Here is a 25,333-nt window from a genome sequence, read left to right as displayed (position 1 = left end):
ATTATACCGTTATTATATTATAACATTATATAAATCAATTAACACAATTTAAACAAATTAATAAAAACATAGAATATTTAATCAACAATTAAAAAACAGTTTAAGAAATTAATTTAATTTCAAAAAATTTTTTTTTTAAATATGACATTTATATTTTAACTATTGTAAATATAATGCCTTAAATTACAATTTATTAATATAGTTCACTGTTTTTTTGCTAGAAAATTAATTAAGACAAACACACATCAGCCCTTTGAGACACTTGTGATTTAGGGCTATATAAATAAACATTGATTGATTGATTGATTTAATATTGTGTTTTTTATAATATGTCAAATATGTCCTAAAGCTGGTTTGATATACAAAAAAATATATTTAATTTCAAGAATCTTTTTTGCTTGTTTGTTTCAGTCAATGAAAAAAAACTTTTTCCATGATTTCAAACAAATACTTTGAACAATTTTTGGACATGAAATGAGATCTTTATTGCATTCCTTCATTTGAATAATAAATAGTCCAAGAAGAACGTTGTTTTCCTCCTTAAAAACAAATAAAATTACACCACAATTATTTCACTATACATAAAAAAACCCGAGCCATTGCACTTTCACAATCCTTCTCGCCCGAATCACTTGCTCACATGACCTTGGCGTCGAGGTCACTCGCCAACATGGCCGCGGCACAAGCTGAGGGCCCTTATGGCAACATCAATAATGCGTCCATAAAAGTTAATCATCCACGTGTCGTCGATGAGACGACAAAACAAACCAATGAATCCTCGGCGTGGTCCCCTGGGAGCCCCTCATACGTCAAGGGTGGGGCCCCTCAGTCACGCTTGGGAAAGAGCGCACCAGGAGTTCTGTGCGGCCATGGACGCCGGCGCGAAGACGTAGTCCTCGTATTTGATGTCCACGTGCGGCGGCGTGGCGTTCAACTGGCTGCACGGCTGCGGAGGGCAAAGGTCAGCGAGAAACAAAGGGTTAGGGTCGTTACAACCAATGTTGCAAGAGCGCCGGGGGGGCAAACGTAAATAGAGACCACTCTTGATACTACCTTGTAGAGCCAATAAAATACCACACCGGGGCTTGCCTACAGCCACAGCTGATAATGCCAATGCTAATTAGTTGTGAGAAAGGGTTGTCATTTTGATATTTTTCATTTCAAAAAACAATATTTCATTTTTTTTTTTTTAACTCTTCAAGTTTGGTCTCAGATGGTTCTCAGTCATAAAAACGTTATTTATAAGTCATACATGAATATTACATCTTTAGACCAGTGGTTCTAAAACTGTTTGCATCTCAGAAAACACTCCAAGTACCACAGTAATGAGAAACATACGGTAGCGTAGTAGGTCTAAGTATTCATTAAAAACAAGATAGAGGTTTTATTTAACGAGTATATTTCATATTTTCAGTCACTGTGACATGACACACAGTTTGAACAGTAACACTGTGTTTGAATATTCAATGAAGGGATTATTTGGCGTACAACTGCATGGAGCACCGTTTGAGAATCACTGCTTGACATCAACTTTATGTCTGCCGATATAAGGTCATTTTTATTTTTATTATACAACTTTTTAAGGCAAAAACACAAAATATGCAATATTTTCACCCACAAATATTTAAAAGTGAAATATTTCATGTGAAGTAATTGGATTTCCATTTTATTTTTATATTTTTAAGCAATGACCGTTTAAAAAAACAATAATTTGTTTTTTTTAAATACTAAAATTCTTGGGGATCCAAAAGGTCCCCTCTCATAAAAGTGTTTAAAATAAGTCATACTGTAGTTTATTTATTTTTTATTTTTAACACTTAAGTTTCTTAATCAGCTTCAGATGTATCTGTTGATTATATGTTTTTTCTATTTTTTAAGTTTTATTCTTGTTGTTTTATGCCGTTTTTGTCAAAGAACATTTATTTTTTTGGGGAGCAAACACACAAACAATGCAATATTTCCCCCAAAAAATATTTAAAAGTGGAATATTTGATGTGAAGTCATTGGATTTTCTTCTCATTTGAGTTTAAAAAATATATAATAATAAACAAAACAACTACTAAAATTCTTGGGGATCCAAAAGGTCCCCACTCATAAAAGTGTTTAAAATAAGTCATACTGTACCTTTTTTTAAATGTATTTTTTATTTTTTATTTTAACACTTAAGTTTCTAAATCAACTTCAGGTCTATCTGTCATTATAGGTTTTTTCTATTTTTTAAGTTTTAGCCGTTTTTGTCAAAGAAAACGTTGTTTTTTGGAGCAAAAACACAAACAATGCAACATTTCCCCAAAACGTATTTAAAAGTGAAATATTTGATGTGAAATAATTTGGATTTTTATTTCATTTGTATATTTTTAAGCAATGACAGTTTAAAAAAATAAATTATTTATTAATTCATTAATTAATTAATAAAAAAACTACTAAAATTCTTGGGGATCAAAGAAATGAAATTTCTTACAAAAACATTTTGGAAATTATAAACGTCACAATCAAAGAAAAGTGTTTCAAATAAGTCGTACATTTTTTTCAAACACTTTTTAACGCTTAAATCTCCAGATCAACTTCAGATCTATCTGTCGATTATATTTAAAAAAAAATTGTTTTTGTTTGTGCTACGCCCTTTTTGTCAAAGAAAACCTTGCAATATTATCCCACATAAAAAAGTGTAATATTTGATGTGAAGTAATTGGAACCTTCAATAAGTCAATAATTCATAACAACATTGATTTTATTTCATTTTTATTTATAAGCAATGTTTAAAAAAATAATAAGAAACTACTATACAAAAGGGCCACACTCATAAAAGCGTTAAAAATTAGCCATACTGTACATTTTCTTCGTTTGTTTTTGTAATTGTAACACTTAAATTTCTACAGCTCTATTTGTTTGTTTTTTTCTGTGGGTTTTGTTTTGTTTCATTTATGCCCTTTTTATCAAATCAAACTTTGTTTTTATGGCAAACACACAAAAATATGCAACAATTTCACCCCAAATTATTCAAAAGTCAATAAATATGTCAATAATTCATAACAACGTCGATTTTGATTCATTTTTATTTTTCGAGCAATGACCGTTTTAAGGTAAAAAAACAAAAACGCAGCATTGGTTTTCATTTCATTTAAAAAAAAAAAAAGCAATGACAGTTTAATTCTTGGGGTTCCAGAAGGTCCCCACTCATAAAAGTGTGTTTAAAATAATTCATACTGTAGTTTATTTTATAATTTGGGGATTTTTCTTTTACTTTTAATGCTTAAGTCTCTAAATCAACTGCAGCTCTATCTGTCGATTGATATATATATATATATATATATATATATATATATATATATATATATATATATATATATATATATATATATATATATATATATATATATATAAAACATTTTTATTATTATTATTATTATTTTTATTTTTTATTTTTTTATTCAAATTTAATTTGTTGTTTTTGTTATATGCCGTTTTTGTAAATTTTAAAACATTTTTTTGGAGCAAACACACAAACAATGCAACATTTCCCCAAAACATATTTATAAGTGGAATATTTGATGTGAAGTAATTAGATTTGTATTTCATTCTTGTTCTTTTAAGCAATGACAGTTTTAAGAAAAAATAATTATAAAAAAAACTCTTCAGCTCTATCTGTCGATTATAAAAAAAAATGTTTTAGGTGTTTTTTGTTGTTGTTGTTTTGCCCTTTTTATCAAATCAAATCAATTTTTTGTTTTTATAGCAAACACACAAAATATGCAACAAAATCACCCCGAAATATTCAAAAGTCAATAAATATGTCAATAATTCATAACAACCTCGATTTTGATTCATTATTATTTTTCGAGCAATGACAGTTTTAAGGTAAAATATCACTTTTTTTTCTTACATTTGACCTTTTTGCTCTTTTAGTCCATGTGGCTTTGGACACCCCCTGTAGCATGAGGTCAGTTTTTTGGACTACTTCCTGGTTGGTGTGCCCACAGACTCTTTACCTGGTAGGGCGACAGGGTCAGGCTGGGTTCCCGCTTGACGGTGGAGGTGTGCTCTGACGAGGGCGAGCTGCAGCCAGAGGTGGTCGACGCCCCTAAACATCAACAACAACAACAACAAACATGTTTATTTAAATGTTCTACCAATAGACACATTTTGTGGATGTTTAGTTGGAGGTGCGCTCGTTTCGCCTCACCTGTGGCCGATTTGTTCTTGGCCATCTTGGGCTTGCGCTTCCTGGTCTGTATACTTTCTTTCTTCATGGCCAGAGGCCGGGCCACCTGCACAGGTGCAACATGTCAGGAACACACCTCAGGGGAATGTTTGGGTTAGGGTTAGGGTTAGGGTTAGGGTTAGGGTTAGGGTTAGGGTTAGGGTTAGGGTTAGGGTTAGGGTTAACCCTAACCTAACCCTAGGGTTAGGGTTAGGGTTAGGGTTAGGGTTAGGGTTAGGGTTAGGGTTAGGGTTAGGGTTTTAACCCTAACCCTAACCCAACCCTAACCCTAACCCTAACCCTAACCCTAACCCTAACCCCCTAACCCTAACCCTAACCCTAACCCTAACCCTAACCCTAACCCTAACCCTAACCCTAACCCTAACCCTAACCCAAGGTCCCCACTCATAAACGTGTTTAAAATAAGTCATACTGTATTTTATTTATTTATTTTACTTTTAACATTTAAGTCTCTAAATCAACTTTAGGTCTATCAGCGATTATACGTTTGTTGTTGTTGTTGTTGTTGTTGTTTTAAAGTTTTTTGTTGTTGTTTTGTGCCGTTTTTGTCAAAGAAAACTTTGTTTTTTGGAGCAAACACAAAAATGCAATATTTCCCCCCAAAGTATTTGAAAGTGGAATATTTGATGTGATGTCATTGGATTTTTATTTCATTATTTTTTTTTAAGCAATGACAGTTTAAAAACATTTTTTTATAAAAAAAAACTCCTAAAATTCTTGGGGATCCAAAAGGTCCCCACCATTAAAGTGTTTAAAATAAGTCATACTGTACTTTATTTATTTATTTATGTTTGACTTTTAACACTTAAGTCTCTAAATCACTTTCAGGTCTATCTGTCAATTTTACCTTTTTATTTAATTTTCTTTAAACATTTTTGTTGTTTATGCTGTTTTTGTCAAAGACAACTTAGTTTTTTGGAGCAAACACACAAACAATGCAACATTTTCCCCCAGAATATTTAAAAGTGAAATATTTGATGTGAAATAATTAGATTTTTATTTCATTTTTATATTTTTTAAGCAAAGACAGTTTAAAAAAAGAATAATAATTTTAAAAAAATACTAAAATTCTTGGGGATCCAAAAGGTCCCCACTCATAAAGGTGTTTAAAATAAGTCATACTGTGCTTTATTATTATTTTTATTACTTTTAACACTTAAGTTTCTAAATCAACTTCAGATCTATCTGTTGACTATAATTTTTTTCGATTTTTAAAGTTTTTTTGTTGTTGTTTTATGCCGTTTTTGTCAAAGAAAACTTTGTCTTTTGGAGCAAACACACAAATAATGCAAAATTTCACCCCCAAAAAACCCATGCTGCAAACGAAAAGATTGGACTCATTGTTCCGTCTTGTCATAGTTTCTTTGAGGATTCTCTTTCAAATTTTGTTGGATGACTTGGAATTTTCAGTTTGTTCTGTGTTTTCGAAATCCGAGGGTTTTCTGGTTGAGTTCCGAGTTGTTCAGCAAAGCAAGCTGACTAAGTACCAGGGTCTAACTGGTCTTTGACTGTGAGGATGAATGAATGGATGGGAAATCTGGGTAAGTTAATAACCGCGTTCTTCAATTCCTGCCCCACTTTTTTTTGGAAGATTCTTATTCAATTTTTTAATGTGGTCTTAGAAATTCATGGTTATTGAATGACTTGGAATTTGATCAAACCCACTGAGTACCAAACATCCAACTGGTTTAATGATTATGGAAATGAATGAATGGATGGAACACTCGGAGAACGGGATAACAGGAGAACCTATTAGTGGTTCAACAAACCAAACCGACTGAGTATGGCATTGGACTTGGACATTTTGTTACGTCTTGTCACAGTTTCTTTGAGGATTCTCTTTCAAATGTTGTCGGATGACTTGGAATATTTGGTTTGTCCTGTGTTTTCGAAATTCGAGGGTTTTCTGGTCGAGTTCCGAGTTCTTCAGCAAAGCAAACTGACTATGTACCAGGGTCTAACTGGTCTTTGATTGCGAGGATGAATGAATGGATGGGAAATCTGGGTAAGTTGATTACCACGTTATTCCATTCATGCCCCATTTTTTGAGGATTCTTATTAAATTTTTTGATGTGGTCTTAGGATGTCATGGTTGTTAAAAGAGTTGGAATTTGACCAAACCCACTGAATACCAAGCGTCCAACTGGTTTTTGATTATGGAGATAAATGAATGGAAGGAAAACTCAAAGAGGATTCTCTTTCAAATGTTGTTGAATGACTTGGAATTTTCGGTTTGTCCTGTGTTTTCGAAATGCGAGGGTTTTCTGGTCGAGTTCCGTGTTGGTTTGAATGTGAGGATGAATGAATGGATGGGAAATCTGGTTAAGTTGATAACCACGTTATTCCATTTCTGTCCCATTCATTAAAGATTTTTATACAATTTTTTGATGTGGTCTTAGAAATTAATGGTTGTTGAAAGAGTTGGAATTTGACCAAACCCACTGAGTACCAAGCATCCAACTGTTTTTGTTTTATTATGGAAATGAATGAATAGATGGAAAACTCGGAGAACTGGATAATAGGAGAACCTAATAGTGGCTCAGCAAAGCAAACCGACTGAGTATGAAAATGGACTTGGACTCTTTGTTCCGTCTTGTCACAGTTTCTTTGAGGATTCTCTTTCAAATGTTGTTGAATTACTTGTAATTTTCGGTTTGTCCAGAGTTTTCGAATTCCGAGGGTTTTCTGGTCGACTTCCAAGTTGTTCCAGTTTCCTTGAGGATTATTTAAAAATGTTTTAATGTGGTCTTAGAAATTCATGGTTGTTGAATGACTTGGAATTTGACCAAACCGACTCAGTACCAAGCGTCCAACTGGTTTTTGATTATGGAAATTATGAATGAATGGATGAAACACTCTGAGAACTGGATAATAGAAATACCTAAAAGTGGTACAAAACTCCACAGAAAAAGTCCCAAACCAAAGCAAAAGGCAAAAGAGCGCAACTACTGATTCTGGACTCGGACTATTACCGGAATTGCTTAAGCGGGTCAATGAAGTGCTGCTTTTTTGGTAACTTGTTGCCACTTTTGAGACAGGAAACTCACCAGATAAGTGTTGAACTCTTGTTTTACGTACCCCGTGCAGCTTCATGTAGAGGCCACAGGCGTTGCACACGGGTTCTCCCTCAGCGTTGCGCCTCCACAGCGTGGTGGTGCTGGTGTGACAGTTGGTGCAGCACAGGCCGGCCCGGCGGGACGTGGTTTGCTGTAAAAACCAAACCAAAGAAACAAAAAACTGTCGGACTGTTTTTTTTGGTTTGTTTTGTTTCTGTATGGCTCGGCTCCTAAAGGCAGAGATCGCCTCAGACTCCGGGAGGGGGAAAAGAATCACAGGATGTCAGCACAAGACTGGCAAGGATAAATTATTGCAGCTGCCATGTGAAAATAGCTAATGAGTCATTAGTTGGACAGGCTTTGACACAGCAGCATAAATTATGATTATTTTGCTGTTTTGTTGCACACAATCTGAGGGCAAAGTCCCTGCAGGTCAAGCCCAGCTGCTCTACACAAGCAGCCATTTTTGTTTTGAACAGCAAACAAGCAGATTGGAGACAGTTTGCATCCTTAGTTGATTTTTTTTATTTTTTTTAAGGTAAAAATAGTTCAGTGCTTCCATGTCACAATTTTCTAGCATCAAAGCAGATGGTATGAAATGATGTTATTGAATTTTGGGATAGTAAAATATGCCAATTTAAATGGAACGGATAAAATAAATTTGAATAATAAACTTTTAAAAATACATGAAAAATTCATTACATTATATCGTTTTTAACATTTTTGAATTTGTGTCCCCTATCAATGTTATTTGTTTAGGCCAAGCATATTATTTTCATCTTATTTCATCGTATATCATCATATTATTTTCATCAATTGTATTGACATGCACAAAAAATGAAATGAAATTAATTTTAATGAAAAATGTCAAAATAAAAAAACTTAAAAAAATAAATGAGGAATTAATTAAATGTAATGTAATAACATATTTCGCAAAACGGTATTCTTTGGATTTTTTTAAAATAATAATTAAAAAATGCCAAATTAAATGGATTGAATAGAATGAATTTGAATGAAAAATGTAAAAATAAAAAACTTTACAAAATTAATGAAAAATGTATTACATTAAAAAAAATGTATTCAAAATATTAAAACGTATTGGGTTTTTTTTGTTTAATTTAATTTTTTTATGTTTTATTTTGTCAAACCAAGGTACATATTGTCCCTATCATTATTTTCACAAATAATATTGGCACACACAAAAATGATGTGATAACGTATTTTGCAAAAATTTATTCATTGAATTTTGTAAAATTACTTAAAAACATATGCCAAATTCAATGTAATGAATTTGAATGAAAAATGTCAAAATAAAAAAGTAAAAAAAATAAATGAAAAGTTAGTTAAAGAAAATGTTTGTCAAACGAAGGTACATATTGCCCCAACAACGTGTTTTGGCCAGGCATATTATTTTCATAAATAATATTAACACACACAGAAAAAGATTAAATAATTACAAATGATGTAATAACGTACTTTTCAAAAATGTATTCAGTGAATTTTGTAACAATTTTTTTAAAGTAATGAATAGAATAGAACAAATTTAAATGGAAAATGTCGAAATAAAAACATTTAAAAAAAAAAAAAAAATTTAATTAAAAATATGAATTTAAAATTTTAAAATGTATTGATGTATACATATTGCCCCCAACAAAGTGTTTAGGTCAGGCATATTCTTTTCATCAATAATATTGACACACACGAAAAATAATGTAATAACACATTTTGCAAAACTGTATTCTTAAAATTTTGTAATAATAATTAAAAAATATGACAAATTAAATGAAACAAATAGAATAAATCGGAGCGAAAAATTTCGATTTTTTTTTATAAACAAAAGTTGATGAAATTAAAAACATACATTTAAAAAAAAATCTACCGTATATGTATTGATATTTTTTTACATTTTTAGTCAAACCAAGGTACATATTGCCCCCCACGAAATATTAAATGGAACAAATTGAACACAATTGAATGAAAAATTTAAAAATATATGTATATTTTTTTTTTAAAATGAAAAATTAATTAAACTAAAAACCATTTATTTATAATATTATTTTTTATTTATTTAGTTTTTTGTCAAACCAAGGTACATATTGCCCACATCAAAGTGTTAAGGCCAGGCATGTTTTTTTCTTAAAACAATATTGACGAAAAAATTATTAACCCTCAGTATATTAATTTACAATACTTATATACCTGTATAATTATTCATTTTGATTATAATAAATCTGCAAATTGGAATTAATTAATTAATTATTGGTGAAGAAACCACAACTACTATTATTACTAATGATACTGATAATAACTAATGATAATAATACAAAAATGACAATAATAATACTATTACTATTATTAATAACAACAACGGTAATAATAGCAACTGTAATAGTATTACTAATACTACTACTACTAATAATAATAATAATAATAATAATAATAATAATAATAATAATAATAATAATAATAGTGATAATTGGTAAGTATTTAAACCCCTCATGTTTAATTGTGGAAATTATATTTCAAACGTTTCTTTAGATTTTGTTGCCACACACTTTCATTACTAAAATGAGTAAATAAATAAATATTGTAACCATTTAAACTACAATGTACATTTCATATTAATATAGTACTTTTTTCTCTCCATACTATAAAGTATATTTCTTGATGTAGTCATAACCAGTCCAATGTTTGCACAGCAAGCAATAAAGTGTCATTCTGCACAAACATACCTGCGTAAACAGACTTTTATTTTGAAAGAAAAAATGATTTTATTACCAGCCTTTTCTGTGGTTTGATGAGCGGCCTGTTGATGCCGTTCATCTTGTGGTAGAGACCGCAGGCGTTGCACAGGTAGTGTCCAGTACCATCACGGCGCCACAGCGGCGTGGAGATGGAGCCGCAGTTGACGCACTCCCTGCCCTCGGCGGCCATGTCCTCCACCAGGTCTGAATGCAGAGATGGAACACTTTTAAATACAACCAAATTATAATAATAAATTGAATTGATAATATATATATATATATATATATATATATATATATATATATATATATATATATATATATATATATATATATATATTATACATGTTTTTTTTTGAGACGGATTAATTCAATAAAAAATAATAATAAATAATAAAATTAAAAAATATGTATTTTTCCACATCAGAAGATAATTTAAATACATGTTAACTTTATTGAGTTAATCTGTGTAAAAAAATAAAAACAGATCAAATTAAAAAAATTAATACATATATATATATATATATATTTAAAAAAAAAAAAAAATATATATATATATATATATATATTAAAAAAATATATATATAAATATATATATATAAAAAAATATATATATATATATATAAATATATATATATATACAAATATACAAATATATATATTTTTTATAATTTAATTTTTTATTTAATTTTTTTAATTTGATCTGTTTTTATTTTTTTTACACAGATTAACTCAATAAAGTTAACATGTATTTAAATTATCTTATGATGTGGAAAAATACATATTTTTATATATATATATATTATACATGTTTTTTTTTGAGACAGATTAATTCAATAAAAAATAATAATAAATAATACAATTTAAAAATATGTATTTTTCCACATCAGAAGATAATTTAAATACATGTTAACTTTATTGAGTTAATCTGTGTAAAAAAATAAAAACAGATCAAATTAAAAAAATTAATACATATATATATATATATATATATATATAAATATATATATATATATATATATAAAAAAAAATAAATATATATATATATATATATATATATATAAATATATATATATATATTAAAAAATATATATATATAAATATATATATAAATAAATATATATATATAAATAAATATATATATATATATATATATATATATATATATATATATATATATATATATATATATATATATATATATATACAAATATACAAATATATATATTTTTTTTAATTTAATTTTTTATTTAATTTTTTTAATTTGATCTGTTTTTATTTTTTTTAAACAGATTAACTCAATAAAGTTAACATGTATTTAAATTATCTTCTGATGTGGAAAAATACATATTTTTAAATTGTATTATTTATTATTATTTTTTATTGATATATATATATATATATATATATATATATATATATACATATATATATATATATATATATATATATATATATATATATATATATATATATATATATATATATATACAGATATATATATATATATATATATATATATATATATATATATATATATATATATATATATATATATATATACAGGCACGTGCACACATAGGGCCCTATGGGTGCTTGAGCCCCTGCCCTTTTTTGACTCGTCTTAAAAAGTGCCCTCTGCCTGTGTGTGTGTGTGTGTGTGTTTTTTTGTGTTTTTTCTTTTCTTTAAATAACATTAATAAATTCCTGTCAGGGATGGAAAAAAAACAGCGGTACAAAAACTCCACGTTTTCTTGTAATACCGGGTTGTTTGAGCCTGCCGCTTCCGCCAGAGAGAGAGAGAGAGGGCGAGTGAGTGAGTAAGTGAGAGGAGAGAGAGCCAAGTGCGCCCCTGAGGAGACGTCACGTGACAGTGGAGCAACTTGAACCTGTGAGTTATGGTCTAGTCGCCGTCCACTTATTCAGCATTTAATATGGGTAATATTTCAGAAAAACGCTGTTTTATTCTATTATTCAATGTGTCAGCTTCTGTTTTTGCCGGACGTCGGAGCACGGCGCTTCAATTGAGCACGGCACATCATTTCCGCACAGAGCAGAGCTGATCGTGCGGGACAGGAAGTAGTGTATAAAATACAAAATAAAACATCGGGTTGATTTTCAAAATAAAATGCACTGTGTTTACGGCGGATCACATTTCTCTCACAGTAGAGGTTTAGATATAAAGTTTATTGTGACTTTGCTATTACTGTGTGGGTTAACAAAATAATAATAATAATAATAATGATAATAATAACAATAATAATAAGAATAATAATGATAATAATAATAATAATAATAATAATAATAATTATTATTATTATTATTATTAATAATAATAATTTCAGAATTCTGGGGATATAAGATGTAGGTTATCTGTTAGGAATATTACCATCTGTATTTAAACTTGATTCATGTTGATTATGCCTGTAGCACAATGCCAAAAAAAGAAAGGATACAGAAAAGGAAGGAGAAGGAGCGCCAGGAAGCAGCTAAGGGTAGCAAACCTCTTAATGCATGGCTAAAACCAAGTACTAGCACCATGGAAGCCCTGAATTTACATTGAGGAGCATATTTGGGTATGGGTGGCCTCCATTCTACAGCCCTCTACTGGCCCCTGGTCCATATTTTTGGGCCTGTATTGCGTTTCAGTTGTTTAGTCTGAGCATTAAGTGAGAAAGACCATAAGTTACAACTTGATGGTGTTTTCATCAAGTTAAGGGAAGAAGGACAGCTTTTCACATTGAAGTTTTTTCCATTTGGGTATTTATTTTTGTATTCTTTTTCAAAGTTCATGTTGCACTGTTCAATGTTCAATATTAAAGTGCTTATCTTTAACAATAAATAGCCTAATAATAAACCAGTTTTGTGTTGCTTTTCATGTCTTCCAAGCCTATGATAATGTGAATTAACTCATTATGACAATAATTTGTTGACACAAAAGAAATGGCAATCACTTTTACCTACAAAGGACACACAGCTAAGGAGTTAGCTTCCTATTAGCAAATTTAATTTTACATTAATTTCCATATTGTGTAAAGGACCAAAAAAAAATTTCCTGCCCTTTTCTGACTTTGAGCCCCTTCCCCTCTATAATCATGTGCACGTCCCTGTATATATATATATATATATATATATATATATATATATATATATATATATATATATATATATATATATATATATATATATATATATATACGGGTTCCCTCCGAGTACTCTGGCTTCCTCCCACCTCCAAAGACATGGTTGATTGGCAACACTAAATTGGCCCTAATGTTTGAATGTGAGTGTGAATGTTGTCTGTCTATCTGTGTTGGCCCTGCGATGAGGTGGCGACTTGTCCAGGGTGTACCCCGCCTTCCGCCCGATTGTAGCTGAGATAGGCTCCAGCGCCCCCCGCGACCCCAAAGGGAATAAGCGGTAGAAAATGGATGAATGGATGGATTATTATTTTGTATTGAAATAATCTGTCTCAAAAAAATAAAAATACAAATAAAAAATATATACACATATATATATATATATATATATATATATATATATATATATATATATATATATATATATATATATATATATATACTTTTTTTCCCCCCAAAAAACAATTACAAAATATTATATATATATATATATATATATATATATATATATATATATATATATATATATATATATATATATATATATATATATATACATACATACATATATATATATATATATATATATATATATATATATATATATATATATATAATGTTTTGTAAAAAAAAAAAATTTATATATATATATATATATATATATATATATATATATATATATATAATTTTTTTTAATTTTTGTTTTATTGGGACAGATTAATTCAATACAGTTCAAATGTATTGAAATCATCTTCTGACGTGGAATTTTTTATTTTTTCAAATGTTATTGTTTTATTTTTTCTGCTACTGATGCAAGTGTGGGAAAATAAGATTAAATTAAATGGCATAAAACAAAACAAAATAAAATGTAACCAAATAAAACGAATCAAATCAATAAATACAAATCCATAAATAAATAAAATAAAGTACCGGTATGTATTGATGCCGAACAAAAATAATTACATTCAATTAAATTATTGTTGCATTTGCATGGATAAAATACATATAGATAGACATATTTAAAATGAAAATGTTCTGACACAGATTAATTCAATTAATCTAAAATTTTATCAAAATGTTCTTCTAAAAAAGGATATGAGTGGACATTTAAAAAAAATCTAAATCAATGATATATATTTGATACTGTGGGATAATTAAATACAATTCTTGTTTCTTCAAAACCAATGCACGTGGATGAATCAAATCAAATCAAATAAATAAAATATTTCTGACAAAGACTAATTCAATTTGATTACTTTATTGTCCGACAAATCCATATGGAAAATTACAATCGAATTATTATTATTTTTTAAATAAAGCAACATGAATAAATAAAATAAAATAAAATAAAATAAAATAAAATAAAATTAGATATTATTTGGCAGCACGGTGGAAGAGGGGTTAGTGCATCTGCTCCCACCTCCAAAGACATGCACCTGGGGATAGGTTGATTGGCAACACTAAATTGGCCCTAGTGTGTGAATGTGAGTGTGAATGTTGTCTGTCTATCTGTGTTGGCCCTGTGATGAGGTGGCGACTTGTCCAGGGTGTACCCTGCCTTCCGCCCGATTGTAGCTGAGATAGGCTCCAGCGCCCCCCGCAACCCCGAAAGGAATAAGCGGTAGAAAATGGATGGATGGATATTATAATGAAATAAAATAAAATAAAATAAAATAAAATAAAATAAAAATAAAAATAAAAATAAAAATAAAAATAAAAATAAAAATAAAACAAAATAAGTAAAATAAAGGTAACCCCGCCTCTCACTTGAAGTCAGCTGATATATTCTCCAGCTCACACGTAAACCTGCAGATGATAAGTGGTATAGAAAATGGATGACTGGTTAATAAACTGAAGAGTATTTTTGTGAAATCAATACAGCTCACAATCTTCTTTGTTGTGTTGTTTTAGGGGATCATGTCCTACAAGTGTGTGCCTGCCGCCTCTCCTTCTCCTCCCCCTGATGTGTTGGGCAGCGGAGGCCTCGGGCTTGCGAAGGGAGAAGTGGTCGAGTTGGTGAAGAACCAATAAAGGTCAGGTTAGGGTCCACTCCGTCACCAGAAGCTGGGCTTGAATTGAGAGCGACAACCCCTCCTTCCCTGAGTCATGTGATGGCCAAAGATCAAACCCTGCAGCAAGGAGGCCGACTAGTCGGGGGGTGCAGGGGTCAGGCTGTTATCACCCGACAAAGATACAGAGGTCTTCTTCAATCCATCTCACATGTGACACACGCCACGGACTCCTGGCACTAAATTGTGCCAACATTCCCATGGCGGACGTGCACGTGCATGCTTTTAATAGTGTGTGTGTACGTGCACGTGCATACCTATCTAGTTGGAAGGTAGGTCAAAGATTTAAAATATTAACTTTTTTTTTTTACTATGAATCACATAGTTGGATACAAGTCATACACCTATTTAGTCGGAAGGTATCGGGTTAATAATACGTCATCATTATGGATCAGAGTCGGATAGATGTCATACCTATCTAGTCACAATTGTTATAGATCAGATAGTTAGATAGAAGTCATACAACTATTTAGTCAGAAGGTATAAGGTTAATAATATGTCATCATTATGGATCAGAGATGTCATACCTATCTAGTCACAATTAATCATAGATCAGATAGTTGGATAGATGTCATACCTATCCAGTCACAATTAATCATAGATCAGATAGCTGGATAGATGTCCTACCTATCTAGCCGCAATGTATTTATTATAGATCAGATAGTTGGATAGGTGTCATACCTATTTAGTCACAATTGATTAATTGTAGATCAGACAGTTGGATATATGTCATACCTATCTAGTCACAATGTATTTATTATAGATCAGATAGTTGGATATATGTCACACTTATCTAGCCACAATGTATTTATTGTAGATCAGATAGTTGGATAGATGTCACACCTATCTAGTCACAATTGATTAATTATATATCAGATAGTTGGATATATGTCATACCTATCTAGTTACAATGTATGCATTATAGATCAGATAGTTGGATAGATGTCACACTTATCTAGTCACAATGTATGTATTATAGATCAGATAGTTGAATAGATGTTATGCCTATCTAGTCACAATTTATCAGTAATACATCAGATAGTTGGATAGACGTCATACCTATCTCGTCGGAGGGTAGGTAAAATGCATTTCCTATATTGTGGCCAAACAGCTAAATTTTTGTTTCATCTGACATCACATGGACAAAGATACGACCTTCTGGAGGAAAGTTCTGTGGTCAGATGAAACAAAAATTGAACTGTTTGGCCACAATACCCAGCAATATGTTTGGAGGAAAAAAGGTGAGGCCTTCAATCCCAGGAACACCAGGCCTACAGTCAAGCATGGTGGTGGTGGTAGTATTATGCTCTGGGCCTGTTTTGCTGCCAATGGAACTGGTGCTTTAAATGGGACAATGAAAAAGGAGGATTACCTCCAAATTCTTCAGGACAAGCTAAAATCATCAGTCCGGAGGTTGGGTCTTGAGCGCAGTTTGGTGTTCCAACAGGACAATGACCCCAAACACACATCAAAAGTGGTAAAGGAATGGCTAAATCAGGCTAGAATGAAGGTTTTAGAATGACCTTCCCAAAGTCCTGACTTAAACGTGTGGACAATGCTGAAGAAACAAGTCCATGTCAGAAAACCAACACATTTAGCTGAACTGCACCAATGTTGTCAATAGGAGTGGTCAAAAATTCAAGCAGAAGCTTGTGGATGGCTACCAAAAGCGTCTTATTGCAGTGAAACTTGCCAAGGGACATGTAAGCAAATATTAACATTGCTGTATGTATACTTTTGACCCAGCAGATTTGCTCACATATTCAGTCGACCCATAATAAATACATAAAAGAACCAAACTTCATGAATGTTTTTGTGACCAACAAGTATGTGCTCCAATCACTCTATCACAACAAAATAAGAGTTGTAGAAATTATTTGAAACTCAAGACAGCCATGACATTATGTTCTTTACAAGTGTATGTACACTTTTGACCACGACTGTAGCTTTAATGTCATACCTATCTAGTCATAAAGTAGGTTTAAAACAATTGTTTTACCACACACCAGACAGTTGGATGAATGCCATACCTATCTAGTGAGAAGGTAGGGAAAAAAAAGTATCAGAGATTTAGCTAGATGTCACACCTATTTAGTCACATTGTATTTCATCTGAATCAGATAGTTACATAATTTGTATTTATTGTCACAATATATGTATTATGTATCAGATGGTTGGATATATGTCATACCTATCTAGTCGGAGTGTAGGTCAAATCCATCTATCCATCCGATTTCTACCGCTTGTCCCTCCCAGGGTCGTAATTTCTATATTATGGATCAGATTGTTAGCTAGACGTCATACCTATCTAGTCATAAGGTATAGGTTTAAAACAACTTATTTACTACACACCAGACAGTTGGATGGATGTCATACCTATCTAGTCGGAAGGTAGGTAAAATACAATTTATTTTTCAAATATCAGAGAGTTGGATAGATGTCACACCTAACTAATCACAATGTATTTATTCTAAATCACATAGTTGAACAAATGTCATACTTTTTTTGTTACAGTGTATTTATTATAGATTAGATAGTTGTATAAATGTCATACCTATCTTGTGGTAGTATGGATCAGATAGTTAGCTAGACCTCATAACTATCTTGTCAACAGGTAGGTTTAAACAAATGTCTTTACTACGCACCAGACAGTTGGATGGATGTCATACCTATCTGGTCGTAAGGTAGGTAAAATACAATTATTTTATCATGAATCAGATAGTTGGGTATTATTTGAAAAGACTTTAGCCTTGGCTTAAATGGATTTGATGCTAAACTTTGCTGAATCATGAGCTTAAACTAAATAGGCGACTAAACGGGCATCTATAGAATTCTAACGTATGTGTGGACTAAAGGGGTAGCAGTAGAATTGCAACAATTTTGAAGTTCCAGTGACCTACTTTAGTCAAGTTATTATTTTATAGAAATATTTTAGCCTTAGCATCAGTACTTAAATGCATTTGACGATAACTTTCACACAATAGTGAGTTTAAACTGACAAGGTGACTAAACAGGTAGCTGTCAAATTGCAATGTATGCGTTCTATCCCTTCTTACCTTTTTTTGGCGGGTGTTTTTATCAATTTATACTGACCCCATTTAGTCACGTTACTATTTTTATCAGTCTAGTTCACATATTGTTTTTGCAGGACAATTTTTGCAGGACAATTGCAATTTGAGTATTTTATTAGTTCCAATGACCTAATTTATTGAAGTTACCATTTTGTTGGGAGTATTTTAGCCTCTGTACCTGTACTTAAAGGAATTTAATGATACACTTCACATAGCTTCAAATGAATAGGCGATTAAACGGGTAGCTGTCAAATTGCAGTGTATGTGTTTATCTTTTCTAAACTGCTTTCATCAGTCTGTTCTTAACTCGTTTGGCAAAGTCTGTTTTTCACTAAAAATAATTTCAATGTCGGCATAAGTACTTCAATATATCTGACAATTGTTTTTTGGCCCTACCTATGTTTTTTGGCCCCCCCATTTAACTGAAAAGACGACTAAAGGGGTAGCGGTAGAATTGTAATTGATGTATCATTTTATGCATCAAGTTATCATTTTATTAGAAGGATTTTAGCCTTGGTACGAGAACCTAAATGCATTTGATGGTACACTTTGCGGAATCGTGAGCTTAACTGAATAGGGGACTAAAAGGGCAGCTGTAAAATTCCAATTTATGCATTCTGTCCTTTCTAACTTTCTAAACTGTTTGTTTTGGTGGATTTGATCTATTTGATGATAACTTTTACACAATAGTGAGCTTAAACTGACTAGGCGACTAAACGGGTAGCTGTCGAATTCGAATTCCAATCAATGCACTTTTTCCCTTACAAATTGTTTGTTTTAGTGTTTTTAATCCATTTCTCTTATCTCATTCAGTCACATTATTGTTTTTATCAGAGTCATTTTAGTCTAGTGTACATATTTTGTTTATTGCCACATGAGTTTTAAATGAACAGACGACTAAAGGGGTAGCAGTGGAATTGCAACAATTTTGCAGTTCCAATGACCCAATGTCGTTAAGTTATTTTATTCGAAATTTTTTAGCTTTGTCACATGTACTTAAATACATTTGATGATAAACTTTGCCCAATAGTGAGCTTAAACTGACCAGGGGATTAAACGGGTAGCTGTCGAATTCCAATTCAGGCGTTCAATCTCTTTTAAACTTTTTGTTTTGGTGTTTTTTTCTATCGATTTATACTTAACTCAATTAATCACATTACTATTTTTTTCAGAGGCATTGTTGTCTAGTGTACATATTTTGTTTTGTTTTGTTTTTTGCCATATGAGCTTTAAATGAACATATGACTAAAGGGGTAGCAGTGGAATTGCAACAATTTTGCATCTCCAATGACTTATTTTAGAAAAGTTATATTTTTATTATAATTTTTTTTAGCCTTGTCACGAGTACTTAAATGCATTTGATGATAAACTTTTCCCAATAGTGAACTAAAACTGACCAGGCGACTAAACGGGTAGGTGTCGAATTGCAATTCATGCGTTCAATCCCTTTTAAGCTTTTTGATTGGAAGTTTTTGTTTCTTTTAATCAATTCATACTTACCTCAATTAATCACATTACTATTTTTTATCAGAGGCATTGTTGTCTAGTGTACATATTTAGTTAGGTTTTTTTTGCCAAACAGGCTTTAAATGAACAGGCGACTAAGCAGGTAGCTGTCCAATTCCAATTATGGCGTTCAATCTCTTTTAAAGTTTTTGTTCAGGTGGTTTTTATTTTGTTTTTGTTTTTTTAAAATCAATTTATACTTACCTCAAATAATCACATTACTGTTTTTATCAGAGACATTGTATTCTAGTACATATTTTGTTTATTTCCAAATGAGTTTTAAAAGAACAGACGACTAAAGGGGTAAGAGTGGAATTGCAACAACTTTGCAGTGTTAATGACGTAATTTAGTCAAGTTGTCATTTTATTAGAAATATTTTAGCCTTGTCACATGTACTTAAATACATTTGATGATAAACTTTGCCCAATAGTGAGCTTAAGCTGACAATGTGACTAAACAGGTAGCTGTCCAATTCCAATTCATGCGTTCAATCTTTTTTATTTTATCACTTACCTCAATTAATTACATTACTATTTTTATCAGAGACATTTTAGTTTGGTGTACATATTTTGTTTATTGCCACATGAGTTTTAAATGAACAGACGACTAAAGGGGTAGCAGTGGTATTGCAACAATTTTGCAGTTCCAATGACCAAATGTCGTTAAGTAATTTTATTAGAAATGTTTTAGCCTTGTCACATGTACTTAAATGCATTTGATGATACACTTTACCCAATAGTGAGCGTAAACTGACCAAGGGACTAAACGGGTAGCTGTCCAATTCCAATTCTGGCGTTCAATCTCTTTTAAAGTTTGTGTTTTGATGTTTTTTTTCGATCGATTGATACTTAACTCAATCAATAATATTACTATTTCTATCAGAGGCATTGGTGTCTAGTGTACATATTACATTCAGTTGTGTTTTTTGCCATATGAGCTTTAAATGAACATATGACTAAAGGGGTAGCAGTGGAATTGCAACACGTTTGCATCTCCAATGACCTAATTTAGACAAGTTATCATTTTATTATATTTTTTTTAGCCTTAAATGCATTTGATGATAAACTTTGTCCAATAGTGAGCTTAAACTGACCAGACAGCTAAACGGGTAGCAGTGGAATTGCAATTCATGTGTGCAATCCCTTTTAAACTTTTTGTTTGGAAGTGTTTGTTTCTTTTAATCCATTTATACCTACCTTCCCTACCTTCATTAATCACATTACTATTTGTATCAGAGGCATTGTTGTCTAGTGTACATACGTTTTTTGTTTTTTTTTGCCATATGGGCTTTAAATGAACATATGACTAAAGGGGTAGCAGTGGAATTGCAACAATTTTGCATCTCCAATGACTCAATTCAGACAAGTTATCATTTAATTATAATTTGTTTAGCCTTGTCACGAGTACTTAAATGCACTTGATGATAAACTTTGTCCAATGGTGAGCTTAAACTGACCAGGCGACTAAACGGGTAGCTGTCAAATTGTAATTCATGCGTTCAATCCTTTTTAAACTTTTTGTTTGGCAGTTTTTGTTTCTTTTCATCAATTAGACTTCCCTCAATTAATCACGTTACTGTTTTTATCAGAGGCATTGTTGTCTAGTGTACATATTTCGTTTTGTTTAGTTTTTTGTCATATGAGCTTTAAATGAGCATATGACTAAAGGGGTAGCAGTGGAATTGCAACAATGTTGCATCTCCAATGACTTAATTTAGACAAGTTATCATTTCATTATAATTGTTTTAACCTTGTCACAAGTACTTGAATGCATTTGATGATAAACGTTGCCCAATAGTGAGCTTAAACTGACCAGGCGACTAAATGGGTAGCTGTCGAATTGCAATTCATGCGTTCAATCCCTTTTAAACTTTTTGTTTTGGAAGTTTTTGTTTCTTTTAATCAATTTATACTTACCTCAATTAATAACGTTACTATTTTTATCAGAGGCATTGTTGTCTAGTGTACATATTTTTTTTTATTTTTTTTTTGTCATATGAGCTTTAAATGAACATAAGACTAAAAGGGTAGCAGTGGAATTGCAACAATTTTACATCTCCAATTACTTAATTTAGACAAATGATTATTTTCTTATACTTTGTTTAGCCTTGTCACACGTACTTAAATGCACTTGATGATAAACTTTGCCCAATAGTGAGATTAAACTGAGCAGCGACTAAACGGGTAGCTGTCGAATTGCAATTCATGCGTTCAATCCCTATTAAACTTTTTGTTTGGAAGTTTTTGTTTCTTTTAATCAATGTATACTTACCTCAATTAATCATGTTACTATTTTTATCAGAGGCATTGTTGTCTAGTGTACATATATATATATTTTTTGTATTATTATTATTATTTTTTTACCATACAGTTTTTAAATGAACATATGACTAAATGGGTAGCAGTGGAATTGCAACAATTTTGCATCTCCAATGACTTAATTTGGACAAGTTATCATTTTATTATAATTATTTTAGCCTTGTCACAAGTACTTAAATGTACTTGATGATAAACGTTACCCAGTTTATATATGTATATAAACTGACACGGCGACTAAACAGGTAGCCATAGAATTGCAATATATGTGTTTTTTTCCCTGAAAGTGTTTGTTTTGGTGTTTTTATCTATTCATGCAAACCTTATTTAGTATTTTATCCAACAGGCTATAAGTAATTATAAGTATTTTGTATTTTAGTGCCGTATTTGGCGAGAATTAAGTGAACACAAACAACAATGACAACACTACTCCAGTATTTCATTCTGGAGACGTTTGAGGTGAGTGCTGGATCACAGTGCAGGTGATAAGTGTCCCTGATGGTCGGGCTGCGGGACAATGGCGCTCTTGTGTGTATTGAGGCCTTCAATCCAAGCTGCACTGTTGCTCCCGGGATTAGATTAACATTTTAATTGATTGTTTGTCCTTTTTTTTTGTTTGTTATCTTTCTGCAGGAATGTGTATTGTCTTGGTCTAAATTGTTTTAAAAGACTTTGATTCAATCATGGCTGCTGACTTGTCGGGTTGCATATAAATCAGCAGATGTGTGAGGAATAATATTCATTTCAGGTTTAAATTTAAAAACTCATTATCAAAAATGATAAATCAGTAAAAAACAAACGGACATAATTTTCCCAGATATACAGTCAAATCTACAGTTTTTTTTTTAGCAGTGTCGTCGATAGAATACTAATTTATGTGAAAAATCCACAAAAAATGAACCAACTATTATATCAAATAGGGAAACAATTTATATATATATATATATATATATATATATATATATATATATATATATATATATATATATATATATATATATATATATATATATATATATATATATATATATATATATATATATATATTTACACACACATCATATTACAATAACTGTACTATATACATACATATATATATATATATATATATATATATATATATATATAATTATTTTTATTTTTTATTTTTTTGCCCTTCTCCTGTTACCAAAATATAAGGAACTGCTCTCACTATGTGATGTAGTTTACTAAAACACATTCAATTAAAATATATATATCCTGTAATATTGAATATGCAAATGATTGAATAATAAATATAAACAATTATCTTGGTGAAGGCCTAATATATATATATATATATATATATATATATATATATATATATATATATATTTACACACACATCATATTACAATAACTGTACTATATACATACATATATATATATATATATATATATATATATATATATATATATATATATATATATATATATAATTATTTTTATTTTTTATTTTTTTGCCCTTCTCCTGTTACCAAAATATAAGGAACTGCTCTCACTATGTGATGTAGTTTACTAAAACACATTCAATTAAAATATATATATCCTGTAATATTGAATATGCAAATGATTGAATAATAAATATAAACAATTATCTTGGTGAAGGCCTAATATATATATATATATATATATATATATATATATATATATATATATATTTACACACACATCATATTACAATAACTGTACTATATACATACATATATATATATATATATATATATATATATATATATATATATATATATATATATATATATATAATTATTTTTATTTTTTATTTTTTTGCCCTTCTCCTGTTACCAAAATATAAGGAACTGCTCTCACTATGTGATGTAGTTTACTAAAACACATTCAATTAAAATATATATATCCTGTAATATTGAATATGCAAATGATTGAATAATAAATATAAACAATTATCTTGGTGAAGGCCTAATATATATATATATATATATATATATATATATATATATATATATATATATATATATATATATATATATATACATACATATATATATATATATATATATATATATACATTGAACATACTGAGAAATATGTCAATAACATGCTATTACTGATTAATAAATGAAAAATAAAGCCAATTCACTTACATTAAATCGTGTTTATAATTATTGTTATAATATTCTTAATTAATATTGACCATTCATTATCCGTGTGGAAGGTAGCGGGCCTACCCAGACTGGAAAGCCGCGCAGTCATGCCTCCTTGGCGGCCTTGCAGGCTCATCACCCCGCTCTCGAAGGGTCCCGGCGTCCAGGAGGAGGTCGCCATCTCCGGGCTCATGTAGGCGTACGGTCCGGCGTATGACCCGCCGGTCATCGAGCGAACCAGAGCGCCGCCGAGCTGCTCCGCGGCACGGGCACCGTTTCCGAGCACAAGCGGGCCCTGGTAGGCCGCATCTCGGCCCGCGCTGGCGCTCAGAGTCGGCGGCGGCTGCTGCTGCTGCTGCGGGGAAGGCGGGCTGTGAGAGTAGGAGAAGCCGTGCGTAGGGTGAGGGCTGGCGGGGCCGGCGAATGACGGGGCGTCGGTGCCGCCGGCGCCCTGCGCCCAGCCGTGGTGGAGGTGGTGGAGGTGGTGGTGGTGGTGGTGGTGGGCACCGAGACCGTGGGGTTGGTGAGGCGGCTCGCAGGTCTGCAGGTAGGGCAGCATGGTGGGGACTCTCGCCGTGGGCACGTAGACCGGGGAGTTGGCCGAGGGGGGCATGTAATTCCCCGTGTCGTGCGTGTAAGCTGACTGGCTGGAGGACAAGGTGAGGCTTTGGTACATCTTTCAGTTGGAGTGGAGGAAAACACGTTTTTAGGGCGCTCCTGCATCCTGGAAGAAGACACAACATGCATGTTTTAAAAAGGTCATCATTGCCATCACGCACACCAATAAAACACGCGAGACAAGGAAGGAGTGATTGATCTCACCAGATAAGGCAGACACGCAAACACCAGCTCCAGAAGTCACCTGACAAGAGGCTCAGACGGATCCACGCGAGGAAAGTCCTGCACCCGAAACCTCCAAAAACGGAGAAAATACAAGTTTTTAGTCCTTTAAAAAAATAAAAAAATAGTCCAGGTTTGAAACCGCGCTATGTGCGCGCGCACCCCCCCGCCTCGCCTTCCCTGCGCAGATATCGGAGATAACGCGGGAGCCTCGCCGATAATCACTGA

General features: G+C 31.6%; 1 protein-coding gene across 1 annotated transcript; it reads right to left on the bottom strand.

Moving 5' to 3' along the window:
* Positions 1-495: 495 nt before the first annotated feature.
* Positions 496-25,333, bottom strand: gata5 (GATA binding protein 5). The gene is made up of 7 exons (XM_061985386.2): positions 25,088-25,333; positions 24,350-24,989; positions 10,057-10,226; positions 7,301-7,429; positions 4,184-4,268; positions 3,990-4,081; positions 496-946 (listed from the first exon to the last, which is right to left on the bottom strand). The coding sequence occupies exons 2-7, from the start codon at positions 24,939-24,941 to the stop codon at positions 830-832; spliced, it is 1,185 nt and encodes a 394-aa protein (XP_061841370.1). The 5' UTR covers positions 24,942-24,989; positions 25,088-25,333; the 3' UTR covers positions 496-829.

This window comes from Nerophis lumbriciformis, linkage group LG23 (genome assembly GCF_033978685.3).
Source record: "Nerophis lumbriciformis linkage group LG23, RoL_Nlum_v2.1, whole genome shotgun sequence".
NCBI lineage: Eukaryota > Metazoa > Chordata > Actinopteri > Syngnathiformes > Syngnathidae > Nerophis > Nerophis lumbriciformis.
Note: the sequence above shows the minus strand (reverse complement) of the source record. Positions and strands in the feature narration are given on the sequence as shown.